This window comes from Eubalaena glacialis, chromosome 3, assembly GCF_028564815.1.
Source record: "Eubalaena glacialis isolate mEubGla1 chromosome 3, mEubGla1.1.hap2.+ XY, whole genome shotgun sequence".
Taxonomy (NCBI): Eukaryota; Metazoa; Chordata; class Mammalia; order Artiodactyla; family Balaenidae; genus Eubalaena; species Eubalaena glacialis.
Window position 1 is genome coordinate 106,912,007 of NC_083718.1, and position 22,079 is coordinate 106,934,085.

At 36.1% G+C, this 22,079-nt stretch overlaps 2 protein-coding genes across 3 annotated transcripts in view; one reads left to right on the forward strand and one right to left on the reverse strand.

Moving 5' to 3' along the window:
- Positions 1-21,834, forward strand: part of FRRS1 (ferric chelate reductase 1) — a 113,718-nt gene extending 91,884 nt beyond the window's left edge. Inside the window, exons 11-19 of one of the 2 annotated variants that reach the window (XR_009700375.1) lie at positions 1,135-1,247; positions 2,997-3,083; positions 6,880-6,977; positions 7,215-7,273; positions 8,091-8,234; positions 9,407-9,468; positions 9,551-9,674; positions 19,393-19,487; positions 21,784-21,834. Coding sequence is in view for 1 of the 2 variants with exons in the window: in XM_061183816.1 (XP_061039799.1) it covers positions 1,135-1,247; positions 2,997-3,083; positions 6,880-6,977; positions 7,215-7,273; positions 8,091-8,234; positions 9,407-9,468; positions 9,551-9,643 (656 nt within the window). In the remaining variant the exon portion in view is untranslated. Of the gene's footprint in view, positions 1-1,134; positions 1,248-2,996; positions 3,084-6,879; positions 6,978-7,214; positions 7,274-8,090; positions 8,235-9,406; positions 9,469-9,550; positions 10,088-19,392; positions 19,488-21,783 lie in introns of those variants that run through there. The other variant, XM_061183816.1, reaches the window with a different exon arrangement.
- The window catches only part of PALMD (palmdelphin), a 54,029-nt gene continuing 52,246 nt past the window's right edge, over positions 20,297-22,079 (reverse strand). The window contains exon 9 of the mRNA XM_061183817.1: positions 20,297-20,650. Within this exon, the coding sequence (XP_061039800.1) occupies positions 20,607-20,650 (44 nt within the window). The 3' untranslated portion in view covers positions 20,297-20,606. The remainder of the gene's footprint in view (positions 20,651-22,079) is intronic.

Sequence of the window (22,079 nt, forward strand, 5' to 3'; positions counted from 1 at the left end):
TCAGTGGTTTTAACCCTGACTGCACATTAAAATCACCAGAGGAGCTTTTAAGACATCTGTAATTTTAAAAAAGTACGATAGTCATCTCTAATTGCAGCCAGAATTGAGTATCATTGGGTTAATTAATTTAACTTTTATGAGACATTAATTATACCATTTATTAAAAAATGCTAATAAAAGAGTGGTTTGTGATTGTTTAATTATAATAGTAGTTTGGTTTCAAAAATACAATTTTTTTGTTGAAGAACTGATCAATGTACAAGTATTTGAGGGTATACAAAGTACTCAGTGCTATACTTAGGTATTATATACTTAAAGTGATGAAGGGAACCAAGTTGGAAGAGCAGTAGCCTAGAAATAAGGCTCTGATGTACTCTGGTTCTACAAGTGAAAGTTGATTCCATTTGAAAAGTAGTCCAGTTGATTATTGAAAAACGGGATTGAAAAATAGGGAAATAGTGTAAGTGTAGACTATACTATACTATTGTAATGTATTAGTATTGGTGGGAACTTTCCTTAGTTGGTATATTTCCTTTATATTCTCCAGAGTTATCCATTCTAGTAAGAGTTTCAATAAAGCTTGAAACTATCTTTATTGTTGCTATTTTGTTTCTACCAGTAGCTCTAGTTGAACAGTAATTGTATTCAGAAATAATGTGCCTATTTGTTTTCCATTATTTTTTGGAGTGAAATATGAGAAGATTCTGAGATAACTTCAGAAAGGCTGTATAACTTCAGACAGTATAATGATTAAGAGCACAATTATTCAAACCAGCCTGGGTTCAAATTCCAACTTAGTAACCTTGGGCAAGTTACTTAACTTCTCTGTGCTTTCCTTCTCCATACAGCAAAACTGGAATAATAATTATACTTTATAGGAATTGTTGTAAAGATCAATTAGATCAATACACATAAAGCACTTAGAGACAGTGCCTGGCACGAAATAAGAGCTTTGGAAGTGTTAGCTATTAAAAGTAGTAGTGGTGGTGGTAAAAGCATTGATATTTAGGTTATGTTTATGTCAGCTGAATGTATTTTTGTTGGCTATTTACATTTTCTACGCATTTGGCTTGGTCATTTAAGAGACAGCTTAATTAGACTGTGTTGTCAACCGTTGCATTTTCTCACCTGTAGGCGCCTTAATGTTTGTGGCATGGATGACTACTGTTAGCGTAGGTGTACTGATTGCCCGGTTCTTCAAACCTGTTTGGTCAAAGGCTTTATTTGGTGATGCAGCTTGGTTTCAGGTAGGTGGAGAAAAAGTTTAATGCAATTTCCATATTATTTGAACATTGCAACATGAAAACACATGAAGTAAGTGGATTTTTTTTTGTGTATGTATGGTTATAGTTGTAATTTTGGAATCCTCATAATTTCTTTTTGCTCTTTGGTTTCCTAACCAACTGAGAATAGACACAAGGTACTTGATGGAAATAAAAATAAAGACAGCTCTACGAAGGGCCAGGCTGGATTGGAGAATGTATCAGCGCCATGTGCATTTCTTTGGAACATGGATTTTGGGACCCAAATGATCTTGAGTTACATGTCTAGTTGCAGAAGAAGAGACTAGAAGAGCATTTACCCACTGCACTGAGTACAGATGGGTTGAGGAAGGCAGCAGAGAAGAAGAAAGAAATAGTGGGTGCTTACTATGTTGCAAAGCAGTGGTCTGTCCTCTGGTTGATGGGCCAGTGAATGTTAGGCCGTCCCTAGCTCACCAGTCAAGATCACATATCTCCTGTATGGGTGGGAAGAGAAACTAAAAGTGTCCTTTTTAATGCTGCCCCTTCCCATGGGATGAGGAGGCAGTCTTTTAATAGAAACATGAGCAAGGGTCAATAAATACCTCTCAAAACAAAACAAAACAAAACAAACCTTTATCTTTCATTTGTCATGGAGTATAGATATTTGCACATATAGTGGAAGATCAATGACTGTGTTGAGATAGAATGTACATGTCTGCTTATAGAAAAAAATACTGCTTATTGGAACAGTTTTGACTTTATAAGAGGTATTCTTGAAACTTCAAATAAATTTGTAGCTTTTAAGATTTACCTTATCTAAAATTGTTTCTCACATTTGGCTGGCAGTGTTAATCTGTTTTATTTGTTCTCAGTAATGACTGCTACATGCCTTGCTCCTGTCTCTGCCTTTGACTGCTCTCTCTCTCTCTCTCTCTCTCCTCTTCTCATGTGGATATTCCCAACTGGAAAACTCTTTATGTCTCCTCTTTACTAATTCAAATCCTCCACTGTCTTTAAAACTATGGTGTCTATATATATATAGGGTGACTATATGTTCTACTTTCTGGTGATGTGTGTATATATATATATATATGTAGATAGATATATATGCACACACACACCCATATGTATCTGTGTGTGTGTGTGTGTATGTGTGTATGTATCTATATATCTATATATATCTATATATATATATATCTGTGTATATAGTGATTACATGTCCTACATTCTCTGGGATAGTTTTGGTTTGCACCAGTTATCCTCACATGATCAACTAACAGTGCCCATTTTCACTCTCGGCATTCTCCTCATTTGGATAATGAATTACACATTTCAAATATGTTTCTCTTATCTGCTCAATTAAATCCCAGACTCCCCAGGAAACAGTACTGTTTCCTTGCAGTTTCATTGTATCCAAGCACTGTGCTTGGTGGTGGAACTTAATAAATGTGTTTGGAAGAAAATGACGGACTTGGCAAGTAAGTGCTCTCTGTGTGTGAAATATCCATTCCTGCTTTTCTGTGCAGGTGAAGTCTTGGCAGATGCTTTAGAATGATGAGGTTGGCAGCTTAGGCTTTTCTTTGAAGTTCAGTGGAATAGTAAGATTTTTGTTTTTAACTGACCACAAATTGTGGCTAGGTGTCAATTGAATGCATGCCTTCTGTGACTCTCATCCCATGATCTTCATAGTGATGTCAACTCCTTTCTCTCATGTAATTAACTCTCTTCTCATTTGTCATTTCACCCTTGCAGGTACATCGAATGCTCATGCTTACTACTTCTGCCCTCACTTTTATTGCTTTTCTTCTGCCTTTTATTTACAGAGGAGGCTGGAATTGGGTAAGTAGATCTTAAACAGAATGTTTTTATTCTATTTATATGTTTAAAATTCATTTTGGTGCCAAAGGAGATTGCTGTTTTATTCTCAGATGATGGGTAAAAAGATATTTCTGCATGTATCCCTCTTTCTTTCCTTTTTGAATCATCTGATGATTATTTCACATGGTTGGTGGTCAGGGGTGAAGTGAGAATGTAAGTGCAGATTACTTGGTAATGGAATGTATTTTTAGACTGCCTCAAATTTTAAATATACACTATATAGCTCTAATAAATTTTCTTGCTATAGAATGGTGAAAATTGAAAGCATGATACCTGAGGAACATGAACACTGTAAAGTGGTTTTCTCTAACTAATACTATGACTATCACTAAGCTAACATTAGTTGCATTCCTACTGAGCAACTGTGCTAAGTGCTTTACATGTGTTATCAAATTTAAACCTCAAATGAAGTTGTTATTGATAATAATCCCATGTCACAAATGAAGAAACTGAGGCTTATTCTCAAATGTGTATCTCCAGCTTAGACCTCTGCCCTGACTGAGACTCACACAAACAGCTGTCTACTCAGGAACTCAACTTGCATGTCTAAGACATCTCTACTGAATTCCTGAGCTCACCTCCCAGTCTTGCTCCGCGGGCTGCCATCCCCATATTAGTGGTTTGCAGTCCCCTTCTTAGGCCAAAACATTGGAATTATTCTTAACTCTGCTCTCACACCCCATATCGAATCCATCAGGAAATCCCATTGGCTTTACATGTCAAATACAACACTTTTCACCATCACTGGTACTACTATGTGGGTTCGAGCCACCATCATCTTTTGCCTGGACTTTTGCAGTAGGCACCTAATTGGTCTCTCTACTTCAACCCTTGCCCATGTACAATCTGTTTTCAACCAAGAAGCAGAGTGATTTTTAAAAAATGTAAATCAGATGATGTCATTCCTGTGCCCCAAACTGGTTTCTCTAATGCCTCTCAGTTTTACTCAAAGTTAAAGCCAAAGTCCTCCATGACTGGCTCCCAGTTACTCTCTGAATTGATCTACTCTTTTCCTCATCCAATAGCTCATTTCATTTCAGACTGGGCTAATGCTAGGTATGCTGCTGCTTTATAGTCTTTTTTTTCTTTTTTAAAAAAATTTATTTATTTACTTATTTATTCTGCTTTATAGTCTTTGCAAAGATTCTTCCTTCTGCCTTGGTCATGCCTCCTCTACTCCCTCACCTTCTTCAAGTCTTTGCTCAAATAATAGCTTCTCAAAGAGCCCTGCTCTGCTTCATTTTTTCCTGAAGCATTCTTTACCTTATGTCGTTTCAGATAATTTACTTAAATACTATATCTTTTCTTTGTCTGTCTTCTCACACTAGTATGTGAACTCCATGAGAAGACAGGATATTTACTGGTATGTTTGCTAATGTATCTCTAACACTCAGAACAGATTCTGGTACATGAGATATTCAGTAAATATTTATGGAATGAATGAATGAGGCTTATTGAGAATTGGAGATGTACCTAAGGTCAGAGCCTGTGCTTCCATTATACTCTTCTAGTTTAACAGCCAGTCAGAATTTGATATTAAAATTTAATATTTCAGTTTGGGCTGTTGCTACAAGGGCTAAGATTGATGAATCTTGGGTCACAATATTATTAGGAAACCTCCTTTCTGCTTTTTAGGTAGTTTATAGATTGGTCAACCTATTTTTTAAAAAAATTTTTATTGGGGTATAGTTGGTTTATAATGTTGTGTTAGTTTCAGGTGTACAGCAAATTGAATCTGTTACACATATACATATATCCACTCTTTTTTAGATTCTTTTCCCATATAGACCATTACAAGGTACTGAGTAGAGTTCCCTGTGCTATACAGTAGGTCCTTATTAGTTATTTATTTTATATATAGTAGTGTGTACATGTCAATCCCAATCTTCCAGTTTATCCCTCCTCCCCCACCCCCTGGTAACCATAAGTTTATTTTCTACATCTGTAACTCTATTTCTGTTTTGTAGATAAGTCCATCTGTACCTTTTTTTTAGATTCTGCATATAAGCTATATCATATGATATTTGTCTTTCTCTGACTTATTTCACTTAGTATGACAATCTCTAGGTCCATCCATGTTGCTGCAAATGGTGTTATTTCGTTCTTTTTTATGGCTGAGTAATATTCCATTGTATATATGTACCACATCTTCTTTATCCATTCCTCTGTTGAAGGACATTTAGATTGCTTCCATGTCCTGGCTATTGTAAATAGTGCTGCTATGAACACTGGGGTGTATGTATCTTTTCGAATTATGGTTTTCTCTGGATATATGCCCAGGAGTGAGATTGCTGGATGGTATGGTAGCTCTATTTTCAGTTTTTTAAGGAACCTCCATGGTCAGCCTATATTTTTTTAAAGGAAATTATGAAGATTTTCTGATATGACTCAAGATATTGAAACTTTATTTTATCCAGGTACTTGGACAAGCGTAATACTTATTTTGTAAACTTTGTAGTTTGTAGTCTTTGCAGTTTATGACTATGGTAGTAAAAGGTTAAGAGCACAGTTGTACCGCCAGACTGCTTGGATTCAAATCCTCACATCATCATTTATTACTTGGGACACCCTGGGCAAGTTGCTTAACTTCTCTGTCCCTCGGTTTACTCAAGTGGGGATAGTAGAGTATCTATCTTATAGGCTTTCTGAGGGTTGAGAGTTAATTAACTGAAAGCACTTAGGATAGTCCCAACACATTCTAAATATATAAGAATTTTGTTGCTGCTCTTACTATTTTTTATTAGAGAGAGGCACTTTCCATCTCCAGGGTCCAGGTTATAACTTATCTGTGTATAAATGAGTCCATGGTTTGAAAGTTTTATAGTGCTATTCTGTCAACTTTTAGTTCCTAATTTGCAAAAGCTTCCTATCTTGGCTTGGAAACCACTATGTCCTTGTTCTAGATCACAGGTTTTAGAGCCTTCCCAAGCATGGGAGTCAGTGACACCAGACTGTGATATCCCTCTATTTAAACGTGTAACATATTAGAGCATCTTCTTAATTCTTCTCTTAAGTTTTTAAATGAAATAATTGTGCAAAGTGGTCTAATCCAACTGTCTGCTGTTTTCAGCAGGCACACATCACTGAGGGAGGAGTGTAGCTGAAACTGTTGAGGTATTGTGTTGATGATTTTTCTTGGCTTAGACCTTCGTTCTGAACAGAGGAGATGAGATTTTAATACAGTGGCTGTGCAGGTTATTCTCTTGATCAGCAAACATTTATTGAGTGACTAAGGCTCTGTTAAGCATATGGGTTACAAGGAATCAAGTAGAACCTTCAGCTCTGGGAAACATAGAGGTCTGAACAAGTAATTAAAATACACTGGGTTGATTGTTCCTGACATGCAGGTACTAACTAGTCCTAGGTGGGCTTCAGATGGCTGTGCTGGTGTTGGTGGTCATCTAACATCCTGGTAGGAAGAGGCAGCATTCTGTGCATGGATTCCACCACGACCACTTACACACTGTGTGGCCTTGGATGCACTACTTGATATCTCTGAGCCTCAGTTCCCCCATTTGTAGAAGTGGGATATTGATAACTAACTGTCAAGCATCATAGTGAACATTAGTGATAATGTGTATAAAGTATGTGCCTGGTATAGACACTCAGTGAATGGTGCCTGTTATTATAACTATCATTATTAAATGTTTAAAGCTACAGAAAAACGCTAAGAATACATCTGTGTGTATTATTTTTAACTTGAGGGTTTAATCGATTGGCAAGATTGAGACCATTAAAATGATATAACTTTGTTCAGCATGCAGGTTATCACCCATACCTTGGTTGTATAGTGATGATTTTAGCAGTTCTTCAGCTTCTTTCGGCAGCCTTCAGACCACCTTTACATGACCCAAGGTACTTAGGTCTTTATTTATAAATGCTTTTAATGTAGATGTCATTAGTTGGGAAACCAGTTCCTTTTTTGCATTTTATAAAACTCAGTGATAAATTATACTTACTTTAAAAGGTTTTAAAATGTATTTCAGATACCTAATTCCTAGGCAATAGGGAAATTACATGCTTTTTATTCTCTTGGGAATTAATTGTAGTTCCATCACTTTTAAGAATACTGACTGGTTCTTTATTTGGTAGAAGGCAAAAGTTTAACTGGACTCATTGGAGTATGGGAACAGCTGCTAGAATAATAGCAGGTAAGTAATTGTGATGCTACTTATTCATATATAATTGCAGGTTGTTTATATTGCAAGTTGTAATTTGGCTTAAATGATTTTTAGATGCATTAGTAATTGGAGTAATTGGCTGTTGAGGAGAAATCAGTCAAACATTGAAATCCAGAAAGTAATTTCTAGAGGTAACTATTTAAGCCATTATTTCAGTTTCAAGGTTTTTAAAATGACTTTAAAACTCTCCTTTTGAGACTTTTTTTTAGCATTTGCCTTTGCCAGCAGAATAAGCTATGCTGATGACCGACCAAACATTTAAGCAGCTCAACTTGAGGGTCAGTCATGGGTTGGGCTGAAGTGGGCTCCGGGGTCCCAGCCCTCTGTCTCCAGGTTTTCTCCATGGGGATGGTACCTTATAGGGAAAGGTGTTTTTCAAAAGTCAAGTATGATTATCCAGTGTATTTTGATGCTTTATGTAATAAATACCTAAGCTGACACCTCCTACCCTCACATTTCTACAGTCTATAGAAATTCGTGGAAGGGAAGGTATAATCAGAAATGGTTTCCATACGTTTCTCCCTTCCTACATTGCAGACTTAAAACATTTTGAAAAATTTGGGTGCCTCTTTTTTAACAATTGGTAGATTGTAATTATAATTTCCCATTTTAGCCTTTCTGGTGTTAAAATAAAAAAAGACTATTTGGTCTTAAATATGAATCTAATTGATATCATAAACTCTTCTAGTATATTTTACTTGATATAATTCACACACATGTATACATGCATACACAGTTACCTCTTGAATTGCATTTGAGTATATGTATTTCTTCCTTATGAATGTAGTGGCAGCAATGTTCCTGGGAATGGATTTACCAGGATTGAATCTTCCTGGGCCATGGAAAACCTATGCAATGATTGGATTTGTAGCCTGGCATGTTGGGACAGAGATTGTTCTGGAGGTACACACTTACCGACTCTCTAGAAAAGGTAACCTGTTCAAAGAGCAGTGTTATGTAGAATCACTTTTATACAAACTGTTGGAATATAGTTTCTTGACACTAATGGTTGACTCTTACATGGTAGCTTACTAAAAGTTTCTGTTTTGATTACTCAGTCTGTGGTAAAAATAGTGGAAAATTTCTGCATTTGTTTTTTATATTCATTAGTATTAGAATCAGTGAGTAAAATGCAAGGGAAAGAGGTTTTAGGGAAGAGGCCTTCTTTGTAGGTACTTTTTACTTTTCATGCTGGTCTGACTTGGGGCTAGAATGCACTGAGAACCCTGAATGCCTGGAGCTGAGAGACCCCTGAGATGGAGGAAGAAGAGATGTCCATGGTCAACACAGGGCAAAGCTGCAGGCGAATTTTACCTATTTGACAAACTTCCTGTGTGCTGTCACTTAGGTTGCCCTATACATCGTATGTAGCTAGCTAACCAGCGCGCTAGATAGGAAGGATTTATTTTGCCGGCGCTCTCTAGTGGCAAGGTCTGTTTTGGTCTCACCTCTAGGCAGGGTAAGATACCTGTAGCCATTAGAAGAGATTAGTAGAGAATCAGTGACATTTTAGCTTGATTTCTAGTCTGACTGTCTTTTGTGTCCTATCTAGTTCTCAGCCCCTCAAATAAGTAAAGGTGGCCTTCTAAAAACAAAATCTGTTTGTTGTCTAGTGTGTGTGTTGTGAATCTAGGAGCCTGGGCAGCTTTTAGGAACTGAGTACTAAATATCTGTCCTACCATTTTTTGGTTCTTGATAGGGTCACATACATAGGGTTTGAGTCTTTTTTTGTTGTTTTTAATTGAAGTATAGTTGATTTACAATATTGTATGGGGTTTGAGTCTTAAAGGACTTTTGATTGCTAGATTATGGCTTGCTATTTAAAATACATATGTACTTAAAACTTGGATTGTTAGGAGTTTGGTATGGTGTTTATTGACTAGGAGAAAGTCTTTTAACAAATGTATGCTGTAGCCAGCTTGACCTAATTTGTGAGAGCCTTAAGTATTCAAGAAGTTTGCAACATTTGGTCACTTGAAATGGGAGAATGAACATCCTGGAAATCAGCAAACGATACAAATCAGGTTTTTTGTTTTTTTTTTTGAGAATTAGTTTATCTGCATACCCACTGGCCTTACAAACTTATGTTCTTATTCTTGACAGTTGAAATATTGGATGATGATAAAATTCAGATCCTCCAGTCATTTACTGCAGCTGAAGCAGAAGTAAGTCTTTTTTTCTTCTTTACTGACACAAACCTTAATGATAGTTATTCTTTTTTTTCATATCTCAATTTTTTTCTTTCAGGGTTATGCTTTTAAAAAGGCAGTGTTAGCAATTTATGTCTGTGGGAATTTGACTTTTCTCACTATGTTCTTATCTGCAATCAACCATCTATGAGCGAGCGAAGACCTTGGCTTTTGCAGACCAGGTGATAATTATCATCAAGCCAAAAAACTTGATGCCTGTACCGACTGCCTGGAGCATATTCATGACTTCTAATTAGGAAGACCAGGCCATGTCTATAGAGAAATTCGGAAGTCTGGTCTTTAGAGATCAACATTCACTAGGGTCCTATGGGCTATAAACTGATGTCAAGCTTTTATGTATTATTCTGAGTCTTAAAGGGAAGATTGTACTTGAGGAGAAATGACTCAAATATTTTTTATGCTGAAATTTTAAGAATGTTAGCATGTAAGAAAAGAACTGTTTGGAAAAACAAAAAAGATGTCATAGGATAAAATGCAGATAGTATTAAGGTAAATATATTTTGGACTATAAAGGTGCTGTGGTACTTTAAAGAAAACATTTATTTTTACTAGTTTATCTGAATGGTCTTTCTTAGGATTTTCTTCCCCTTCCCCCCTTTCTTAAAAATTTTTAGAAACATGTTTTTCGGTCCAGTGTTTTGGACATATCCTTTGTTTCATGTATTTTGTTACTTCCCTGGTAAAGGTGAAAGTAGGGCTAACACCATTTCATTAACATTTAAATATATTATTAATATTATAATTTCTTTCTTAGCAGTGAAATGCAAGTGTGCATCTTCTGATTAAGAGTGTCTTTATATATTCAGCTACAGAGCTAAAATGGCATTTTATATGCTAATTGTTTTGACTCTGAGGTTGTCTTAGCCTTTGGAGATTGTAGACTTGCATTTCAAAATTAATAAAATTCACTCTTGTGAACATATTTAAGAGTTATTCTTTGTCCTTGTGGTAATAAAATAATATGGGTGGTTCTGTTTTGTTAGAAGATCCTGATGCTATAATGAATTAGAATTATCAATGTTATTTCCCTTCCGGTTCCAATAATTTCTATTTTATGACTGGGTCTCATGTTTGCTATGAGGACTTCTAGCCAGTGGGTGGTGCCATAATACTACTGCTTTGTTACTGTTCACTTGTGCTGATTCATTTTTAGTACTTAGATAATATCTTGGGATGGCATTTCTCTTAAAATTCACCAACTCTTAATATTTATTTGAAAAATTTCTCTCTTTTTTTTTTTTGCCTAACAGTTATAGGTTACAAACTGAAATTAGGGACCAGTGTTGTTATTTTCTGGTTTCAAATCTATTTGTTTTCTAACCATGATTGTTTGTAACCGTTGTTTGATACTTCCCTTTACATTCCTGTGACCCTGTAACAAATGAACATAACTATCTTAGGCAGAGGAAACAAGCAAAACTCTACATTCTTAAAATAAAAAGTTTAGGGAGGCATATTTTACTTTTTTAGGTGTTCTTTCTGATTGGTCCAAGGACCTAAACTCTATCTGGTATAAATAATAGCCTCAGCGATGTATCTTACATCTTTCACTGGGTAAAATGATATGTTTTTGTTCTTTATATAGGTGTTTATCATAGTAGCTTAGGGTTTGAGATGTGAACTTTCCGTGTTTATGTTCTATAAGTGCCAGGCTATTTACAGTCTAAACTTTCCTTTTGAATGTCTTTATTTAAAAACATTTTGTTTAGTATAGAAAGTTAAATGTATACTAAAATATTTTCCTCCAGTTTTCAATTATTAGGGGCCTAAAGGTTAATAAAATTCTCTTAATAAATTATATTATACATTTGACAAGGAAAGATTTGTTTAAGGAGAAGATGAACCTTGGTGGGTTTCGTTTTCAAATACGTGAGCTTGCTGGATTTCCAGTGCTGAGGCTAACCTATCTTAACTTTTCTTTTTCATTGATTCATCTGTTGGCACTATTTTGATATATCATCAATTGATACACAGAGTTGTCCAAAGAAGTCTTTGTCATCTAACCTTAGTAGACCAACAAACCTTTTCATTCATATCAAATTATGATTCTTCTGCTTATGAATGGTTGACATCTACAAATTGAAAATGCCTATTCGTTGCTCCTCTCAGTTTTCCTTCTTGTTTTTGTAATAAACAATCTGTTTTTTTAAAGATATCTTTTGATAGGAGTAACTGTTAAGCTAAATGCCTTTACATCTTCAGCAATGTTGCCCCAAATAGCAAAATCATGAGTTTTCTTCTTAAAGATGGGTTCTTCTATAAAATAAAAATAACTCTTTATTTTTGAAAAAAAAGTGAAACAAATTCTAGAAAGTTGTGGTTGGGGTAGCATTCATAACTGAAGCTATTTTTGTTTTTATTATTTTCTTATCTTTGGAAATCAATCTTAAGGACGCAGGTAGCCTATGGCATAAGTTATCGAATAACACTTTAGTGCCTACTTGGTTATCAGGATTTTGACTCTAATGTGTGTTAAGTGATATTCATCCCTCCACATCTTGCCCCAGTCCAGGTTGTGGTGGGAAAAGACAGATGCAGCAGACGCCAACCAGGAAGCCCTAGGGGGGACCTGTAGCTTTTGGCTGAAATTCTATTTGTCTGTATATTCTGGTGAAGCAAGGAAAAAAAAAAGAGCAAAGGTCCTTGTTTAAGATAATCCATTGTAGATGGGAATGAAAGAAAGGATTCTTCTAAGCTCTTTTCAAATCAGATTAGGTTACACACTGTCACTGTGCACACCCTGCTTCTTTCCTTCTTGCCCAATACCCACCGGGCTCATCTCTGCACCCAGGTCACTGATGGTCACCTGCCTGGAATGCCCTTTCTGTTCCCTTCTTTCTAGCAAAAACTAGTTTATTAAGTTCTGGCTCAAAAATTCTTCTTGTTTTTGGAGGCTTCCCTGACTGTTCCTTCTACATAGGTCTCTCCTGACCAAACTTATAAATGGTATGCTGGGAGGCAGATAACCCTGTACATAAAAAAGACTGGGAGTCTGGGAGCGGAGCTGGAAAACCTGAACATGCATGTCTGATTTATAAGACTCATGTCGTTGGGCAAATCGCTCATTTTCTCTGAGCCTCATTCCTTCATCTGTAAAGCCCATCTCACAGGGCAGTTATGAGGAAGGAAGGAAGTGGTACCAGCAAAAGGTGCTTTGTACATGTTGTTGATGATGTCATTGCTTTTGATTACAGTGTTAAACTTTAGTAGTTTTTACCTATGGAATGTGTAGTTTTTATTTGATAAAAAATTTGATATTCACCTTGAAAACATTATGCTAAGTGAAATAGCCAGACAAGAAAGGACAGCTATTATATGATTTATTTACTTGGAGTACCTAGACTAGTCAAATTCATAGAAAGTAGAAGGGTGATTACCCAGGACTGGGGGAGAGGGAGGAATGGGGAGCTGTTGTTTAATGGGTACAGAATTTCTGTTTGGGATGATGAAATTGTTCTGGAGATTGATACTGGTGATGCTTACATAACACTGTGTATGTACTTAATGCACTGAATTGTACCCTTGAAAGTTACAGTGGAAAATTTTGTGTTATGTATATCGTACCACAATAAAAAAAAAATTAAAAATTTGATGTTTATAGGAACACTATTCACAATAGCCAAATGATGGAAACAGCCCACATGTCCATCAACAGATAAATGAATAAGCAAGTTGTGGTACATACATACAATGAAATATTACTCAGCCATAAAAAGATATGAAGTACTGATGCATACTGTCACATAGGTGAACCTTCAGAACATTATGCTTCTCCATGGCTACCAGAGACATCAAAGGACTGGAATAAGAAGAGGAACAGCAAACAAACAAATAAACAAAACTATTATGCTAAGTGAATCAGACACAGAATGTCACATATTATGATTATATGAAATATCCAGAATAGGTAAATGCATAGCGACAGCAGAGTGGTGGTTGCCAGGGCCTTGAGGGGAGGGAGTGGAGGAGGGAATGGGGAGTAATTGCATAATGGGCATAAGATTTTATTTTGGGGTGCTGACAATATTTTGTTGATAGATAGAGGTGGTGGTTGTACAACATTGTGAATATAAGAAATGCCATTTTAAAAGGATTATTTTATGTTATGTGAATTTCACCTCAGTAAAACAAATATCTGATTACTACTCTTGGATAATACCTTTGGGTGGAAAGATCTGGGAGGTTTGCTTGCCCTAAAATTGGTATCAGCTTAATTTCTTATTTCGTTATCAAATAAGTTAATGTCATTTTATATAATGCCTGGTCATATAACTCTGGTTTAGAGGAGAGACAGTTCCTAGAACATATCTTTATTTTTTTCTTTATTTTTTTTTCCCAGTGGTTTTTCATGGATTTTATTAATTTTTAAAATTTATTAATTTAATTTTATTTTATTTTTTACCAAAAACCTTAAGTAGTGATTTTTTCCCCCAATTTTTATTTTTTAAAATAAATCTTTATTGGAGTATAATTGCTTCACAATACTGTGTTAGTTTCTGTTGTACAGCAAAGTGAATCAGCCATATGCATACGTATATCCCCATATCCCCTCCCTCTTGAGCCTTCCTCCCACCCTCCCTATCTTGTCCCTCTAGGTCGTTGCAAAGCACCAAGCTGATCTCCCTGTGATATCTTTAGAAGTATATCTTCTTCATATATCTTATAAACACATAAAAGAAATTGTATTGTACTCTGGGTTTCTTGTAAGAACATAAACAAATTTTTGGTTCCCAATCAGGTACTCAGACATGGTAATCAAGCTCTGCGGATAAGAATTTCCTGAACCCATACATTCTAAATATGTGAGTTCCACTGCCAGTAATGGCTAAGATCCTGCCAAATAGACTCTCCTTCAGAAAACTAGAGTAAACTTCAAAAAGCAGCTATCTGAAAGCCCCAGAGAGTGACGAGAAGCAGGAAGATTTGGATGAGGTGTCCACACTCAGAGGAGGAAAATTGTTTGGAGTTCCCTGTTTTCACTGTTTTTAGTTACAGGACAGTTGAAGTCAACTGTGTATGTGGTGTTGGGTGGCAGGGGAACTGCAATGTTTCTGGCATAGAAATCCAGAGGACTGATGGCTGGTCAACTGCAGCTATCAGAGAGTGGGGTGAAGGGAGGGGAGTTCCTTTCTTGGAAAGGAAAACACTAGAGAGGGCATCCCAAATCCTGTTTTCCCATAGCTCTGATTGATCCCTGAATATGTTCACATGCATAATGCAGGTGCAAAGCCGCTAGACCAAACAAAAAAAGTTGACGAGATTGGAGCTGGAACACAAGAAACAGAGTTTGCAGTCCAACCCAGTTATTTGCCTGCTAAAACAAAAGAAGCCATATTCATTGGTGAAAAATAAGAGAATCCAGTATTTTATTTTATGATGTACCGACAACAATCCAAAATTACCTGACATAAAAAGAACCAAGAAACTCTGGCCCATTCTCCAAAGCAGGGGTTAGCTAACTTTTCCTTTAAGGGGACTGATAGAAAATATTTCAGGTTTTGTGCACCACATATGGTCTCTGCAGCATAAGTATTTTTTAAAACAGACCTTCAAAAAATGTGAGAAATCATTTTTAGCTTGTGGGCCATACAAAAACAAGATGTGGGATGACTTTGGCCTCTGGGCCATAGTTTGTTAACCCTTGCTCTAAAGAAAGAACAATCAATGGAGACCAACCTTTGAGATTTCTCACATGATTAGATTGAGGAGATAAGAATTTTAAAGCATGTATTATAATTATTCTCAACTATATAAAAAGAAATTTGCTTGCTATAAATAAAAATACATAGAAATAGAAACAATACAAAAAGACCATATGGAAATTGGAAAGCTGAAAAAATACAGTATTTGAAAGAGTTCAAGAGAGAATTAATATCAGAATGGAGATGACAGGAAAAAGAGCCAATGAACTTGGAGATAAATCAATTATCTAATGTTTGAACAGAATAAGGAAAAAATTTTAGGAAAGAATTGAACAGAATCTCAAGACCTGTTAAATGACAGCATCTTTAGGTATTATCTCAGAAAGAGAGGAGAATTTGAGTTAATAATGACTGGAAACTCCCCAAATTTGCTAAAAGACCTAACTTTACTGATTCATGATGCAGGAAAACAACTCAAGCAAGAAAGTATGAACAGTCATGCTTATAAAAATCATTGTCAAAGTCTTGAAAGCAAAAAATACAGAGCAAATCTTGAAAGGAGAAGGAGAAAAAGTAAGCATTCCAAACAGGGGAACGATGATTTGGTTAACATTTTGCTTCCCATAAGAATCTATGGAGGCCAGACAGGGTGAAATAATGTCCAAAAGAGGAAAAAAAGTCAATAAGAATTATACTTGTGGAAAAAATATCCTTCAAGAATGAGGACAAAAATGAAGACATTCTGGGTCAAAGGACATCTAAGAGACTTTGTTGCACTAAAAGAGGCAAAAGGAAGTTCTTCAGGCTGAAGAGAAATGATAGTTGGATCCCGGGGAAAGAATGAAGAACACTCAAAATGGTAAATAATTGGTAAATAAAAAAACCTCTTTGGATTTTTACAACTTAAATTCTTTATAATAAATATGTCTGTTCAAAGCAAAAAAAAGTCTACATTGTTTTGTGGGGTTTATAATGTATGCAGATGTAATACATATAACAAGTTAGCATAAAGGATGTCAAGAGATAATAGACTTGCATAGTTGAAAGATATCTGCATTTTATATAACGTTATACAATGTTAATTCTGAGTGAAAAGTTCTAATGTGAAGAATTAAAAATGTATATTGTAATTCTTACAGAAAACAAAAAACAAGACATATATATATAAAGCCAGTAGAAAAAATAACATGAAATCTTAAAATTATTTAAGTAATTTAATTAAAAAGGCAAGAAAAGAAAAATAAAGGAGCAAGAAAACAGAGGGGATAAAGAGAGAACAAATAATAAAATAGGCCAAAACTCAGCCATATTAATGATTATATTAAACATTAGTAGACTAAATACTCCAATTAAAAGGCAGAGAATGTCAGATGGATAAAAAAGTAAAACCCATGACATGATTTAAATGTAAAGGGGCAAGGACTTCTCTGGTGGCGCAGTGGTTAAGAATCTGCCTGCCAATGCAGGGAACACGGGTTTGATCCCTGGTCTGGAAAGATCCCACATGCCGCGGAGCAACTAAGCCCGTGCACCACAACTACTGAGCCTGCACTCTAGAGCCCATAAGCCACAACTACTGAAGCCTGTGTGCCTAGGGCCCGTGCTCTGCAACAAGAGAAGCCACCGCAATGAGAAGCCTGTGCACTGCAACAGAGAGTAGCCCTTGCTCACCGCAACTAGAGAAAGCCCATGCGCAGCAACAAAGACCCAACACAGCCAAAAATAAATAAATTAATTAAAAAAAAGAGAATACATTGCAGTGATAAATATGAATGTGCTTAATAACAGACTCCAAAAGACATTAAGAAAAAGTTGACAGAATTAAAGAGAGGCACCCATTCATGGTAAAAATACTCAACAAATGTGGAAAAGAAGGGGATTTCCTCAACCTGATAAAGACATGTAGGAAAAGCTGATAGCTATCATCATATTTAATGGTAAATGAGTGAACACTTTCACCTTAAGATTGGAAACAAGAGTGTCATCACCACTTTGCATCAACATTGTATTAGAGGTTTTAGCAAGGGCAGTTAAGCAAGAAAAAGAAATAAAAGACAACCAGATTGTAAAGGAAGAAATAAAACCATCACTTTTCATAGACGACATAATCTTATACATAGAAAACCCTAAGGAATCCAGTAAACAACTACTAGAAGAAATAAACAAGTTCAGCAAGGTTATAGGATACAAAATCAATATACAAAAAAATCAATTGCATTTCTAAACACTAGCAAAAACAATCTGAAAGTGAAGTTAAGAAAACAATTCCATTCACAGCCATCAAACAGAATAAAAGGAATAGATTTAAGGAGATGTAAGACTTGTACAATGAAAAATACAACGTATTATTGAAAGAAACTAAAGAAGATCTGATGAAATGGAAAGTCATCTCAAGTTCAAAACATTTATGGGTGTATGTCAAAGGTGCATAGGAACAAACTGAAAGAGCTTGCAGTGGCCAAAGCTGGAGCTATTTGAGCAACAAATTGTATTGGATTATAACTCAAGTGTAGTGTAAACACCCATGAGTCTACACTGATTTAAATTAATGATTGAATAAATAAACAAATGGGGGAGAATAGACAAATCTCCTGTGCAGAAGAATTTGAAATAATTGATGTAGATACTCTATCCTCAAGGAGAGTGAGCCTAACTCCCTACTCCTTAAGTATGGGCTGTACATAGTGAGTTCCTGCCAAAGCATACAGCAAAAAAGAATAATTTTACAGTGAAGTAATCTGACTAAACTATATCAGCCAGGTTATCAAGGTCAACATTAACAGTAAGTACTTTCATGTTGAAAGTATGTACCCTTGATATGATGTGATGAAAATGGCAATTTACCTCTTTTGTCTTCCTTTCCCAAACTTATGACCTCAGTCTAATCATGAAAGAAACATCAGACAATTTGCAATAGAGGGACATCTTACACAATACCTGGCCAGTAATTTTCAAAACTGTCAAGCTTGTCAAAAACAAGGAAAGTCTGAAAAGCAGTCACAGCCAAATGGAGCCTAAGAAGACATGACAACTAAAAGTAATGTGGTTTTCTGTATGGGATCCTGGAACTGAAAAAAGGACATTAGGTAAAAACTAAGGAAATCTGAATAAACTATAAGACCTTAATTCATAATAATGTATCACTATTGGTTCATTAATTATAACAAATGTACCATACTAATGTAAGATGTTAATAATAGGGGAAACTGGGTGTGGAGTATATGGGAACTTTGTATTATCTTTTGGATTTTTCTCTTAATCTAAAACTTCTTTAATGTTGAATATAGTTCGCTGTGGGTAGCATAACTCGGGAGTGTGTGTCTCCTCATTTGGGGGAGAAGGTGAGATCTTTTTTAAAGGATAGCTGCATCTTATTAGATGGAAACAGTTGTTTTTTAGTTGCTTGAATGGTCAACAGTATGTAGAAAGATAAACACGGAAGCTGGGTAGAAAAACGAGTGGACAGTGCCAGTTTAATGCTTCATCTTTATCTTCATCATTTAATGCATCATCTCCAAATCCACCCTTCTTTGCCCTGCTTTGTGATGTAAACATTTCTTCTTTGCCAGCTGAAGCAATGTTAGCCTTTGCCAGTAGAGGGTACTGGAGGGATGCTGCATGGCAACAGCAGCAAGAAGGCAACTCACTTCCGTTTTCCAGCTTTCCTTCCTTTTCACTGAGCACAGGAGCCAGTGGATTGGTGTCAGATGGTCCAGACTCACCTCAGCAGCCCTGACTGACCGGCTCCAGCTTTGCACTCAGACCCCATTCTGCCCACCTGGCAGCCAATTCTGCAGCAGCGCCCGCTTTACCCCCAGGCAAAAGACCAGTTCCCACTTCCCACACCTTCTGGCCATGCTGGGCCACTTCTGCATACAAGCCCTGGTCCATGCCTCATGATCTGCTAGACAGATTCAGGCTTATGTTGCTTGAACCCAACTGGTGTTACACAGCCTCCCCTTGTAGACTACATCTTTCCCCTTCTGAACCACTTATTCATTCATTTGCTTATTGATCACTTACTAGGTGCCAGGCAGTGTTCTAATAAACTTTTGTGTACAAAAACCAAAACCCAAACCCAGTGATTTAATCACAAGGATGGCAGAGCTACAAAAGAATGTGCAGATTTGACAAGTCACTTATGCTAAAGTCAGAAGGATGAAAAGGAAGGAATGGGACCCTTGGACCTGGGATAGGGGTGTTTGTATTAAAGTGCTTCTGAAATTTGACCTTCCAGATTTCCCGGAACATTCCAGGTCAGCAGAGGAGCTCTTTCCTCCTAGAGAACAACTGTCCCTTGCAGACAACTCATCTGAGGCTGATGCTCTCCAGGTAATGCTTGCCCTCATCAGGATCCACTTCTTTTACTTCTCATTGCCTCCACACTAGTAGCTAAGATAATTTCATCATGGTCTCACCAGGGCAATTCAGTGTTTTCCCAAGAGAAAACAGACCATTCACTGAAAGACTTGGCAGGACCTGGGTAATTAGCACTGGCACGATCCAGGGGAAGATGTATTTGAGTGGATTTTGAGGGTGTTGGATGGAGGGCAGTATAACAAGGTAAGGCAGGAAATAATTGGTATGGGAGTATTCTCCTTCAAATCATGATTTAACATCCTGGCAAGAATACTTAGGAATGAAATGTTGTACACTTTCTTATTATGTTTTAATATTAGGATTCTAACTTGTTTACAAGAATTGGTCAAACATTAGATCAGATTTGTGTTGAGCATTTGGGAAGTCCTCCATCCAACAGTCTTGGGTGATAATCAGTCATTGTACCCTGGAATTCACATTGAACTGAATGAAAGAAAAGATGATATTTCAAGAAGGCTGAACATATTGGTTATCAACTGTAAAGTCATGTATGCTATCAAGATAATCCAAATCCAGTCCCCAAATATGAGGATAATTATTGCATGCACCTTTAAAATGTATGCAAAGAGTTTTAAGTCTCAATTGAATTGGTCCTTAGCAGGAGGATGTAGTTGTCTTAGAGCCTTGTTGACGTGGGATGGCATGTTTACTTGTCAGAGTTGGAGTCGAATATTTCTGTGATGAGGTGCAGTGGCTTCCTATGATCTTTCAACCTTTGTGTCAGCAAAATCACAAGGTCAGTTAATAAAATATAGTCGGGCTATTTTAAATAACTTTATTCTTAAATTTAACAAGCTCTTATTAGAAATGCTTTGGTATCAATACAATAAAAATATGTTGGTTTCCCCCCCACTGAATCATGTCAAGTAACTGGAAAAGTTAAGAGTTTGTTCTTCCCAGCTTTTTTGGAATTTGTTTCAAATAATGACTACTGCTTATTCACATGGCTTAATATGGGTATAATTATAATTTTTTGTATCTCAGGAAAAAGAAACAAAATATCCAGAAGAGAAATTTGCAAATGTTTCTTAGTTTCTTCTTCAAAGGGTGTTTACGTAGATGGTACACTTCTCAGATAACTTTTTTCCCCAACTTTGCCATTCTCATCCTTAAGGCTGCAAAATAAAGAAAAAATAGAGAGAGAGTTATGGAAAAAAAAGCTTTACTTTTCACTCTAAATGACCATTACATAGATTGCAGGAAAGTTTGAAACATACCTCAGATGATTTTATCCAACAATGTGAGCATTGTTTTAGTAGCATAAAAAGATAGTAGAAATAATAAGCTATGGTTAACTTAGGGAAGAAGCAGGTTCAGAACTAGAAGGAACCTATTTCTATAAAAATTAAAAGAGCAAACACAGCATAAATTGAGTAAATACAGGATTAGTGCACAGTATCACTATTAGCCATAGATAAACAGCTATGGGTCAATGACTGTTTTGTGCATATTTCTGAGCTATGTACTACTAAAGAGAAAAAAGCATTGACATAAACCCTAATTCATGATGGTTGGGTTATCTTTTAACTCATCAAACTTGGTTATCCCAAGGGGCTTCATCCTTGGATATAGAATGGCAAGAACAAATTTTTTTAATAATGAAACAATACGAACCAGTATTTAGGAGTTGAAGTCATGATAAAATGTCTTTGTCAAGATATGTTATAAGTACTTTCAAAGGGCAAATTTATCTTTTTGAGAATATTTCACTGCTAATGGTATATTGGATGTAGAAACCATTTTAAAAATGTAGATTTAAAATTCATAACATTCCTCTGATGTTCTGGTATCATGCCATTAATATTTAAGAACAGAGTATAGCTGTCTCAGTCATGTTCCAAAAGTTGAGAGATGCTTTCAAGGCACTGATCATTACAATCATGTGTAATATGGCCCAAGAACCAGCTATTTAGCTGTTTGCAAAATTTTGTTTAATTAAAAAAAATCAAAAAGGGAAATCATGTTTTCTTATTTCACAGCCATATATTAGTTGTCTATCAACAAATGAAATGACCCTATTTCTAAGAAGCTCTTTTTCACAAATACGAGAAGGTTGGGGATCTAATATTGTAAGAAGGCCATGGTCATTTTTATTTTCACTCTACTTATATGAAATGTTTTCATTTAAGTGAAGTCAAAGAGCTTTATTTTCCTTGGAATTTTAAGGGAAATGATTATTTCCAGTGGCAGGATCAAGAATATTCCCTTGAATTTAGGACCAGCTGAGAGAATTTCCTTTGCTCTGTAGCCAGGAGGATGGTGTCGATTGCTGGGAGATGTCGGACGGTGAAACTGAAGGACAGGACTGTGCTTCCACAGCAAGAAGGCAGAAGGCAGAAGGCAAGTCTTTATAGGTTTTACTTTGGGATTTTTGGACCTCTATCTTGCCCATACCAAAAATGAAAGCAGAGAAAAAGTTGATCTTAAGGGACTTTTGAAGGTCTCTTTTAAGGCTGGGGCAAAATCCTCCTCCCTACAGTTACTCCTCAACTTAGATTCAGTAAATCAGGCATAGCCAGCATGCTGTGGATTTTCAATGAAGTT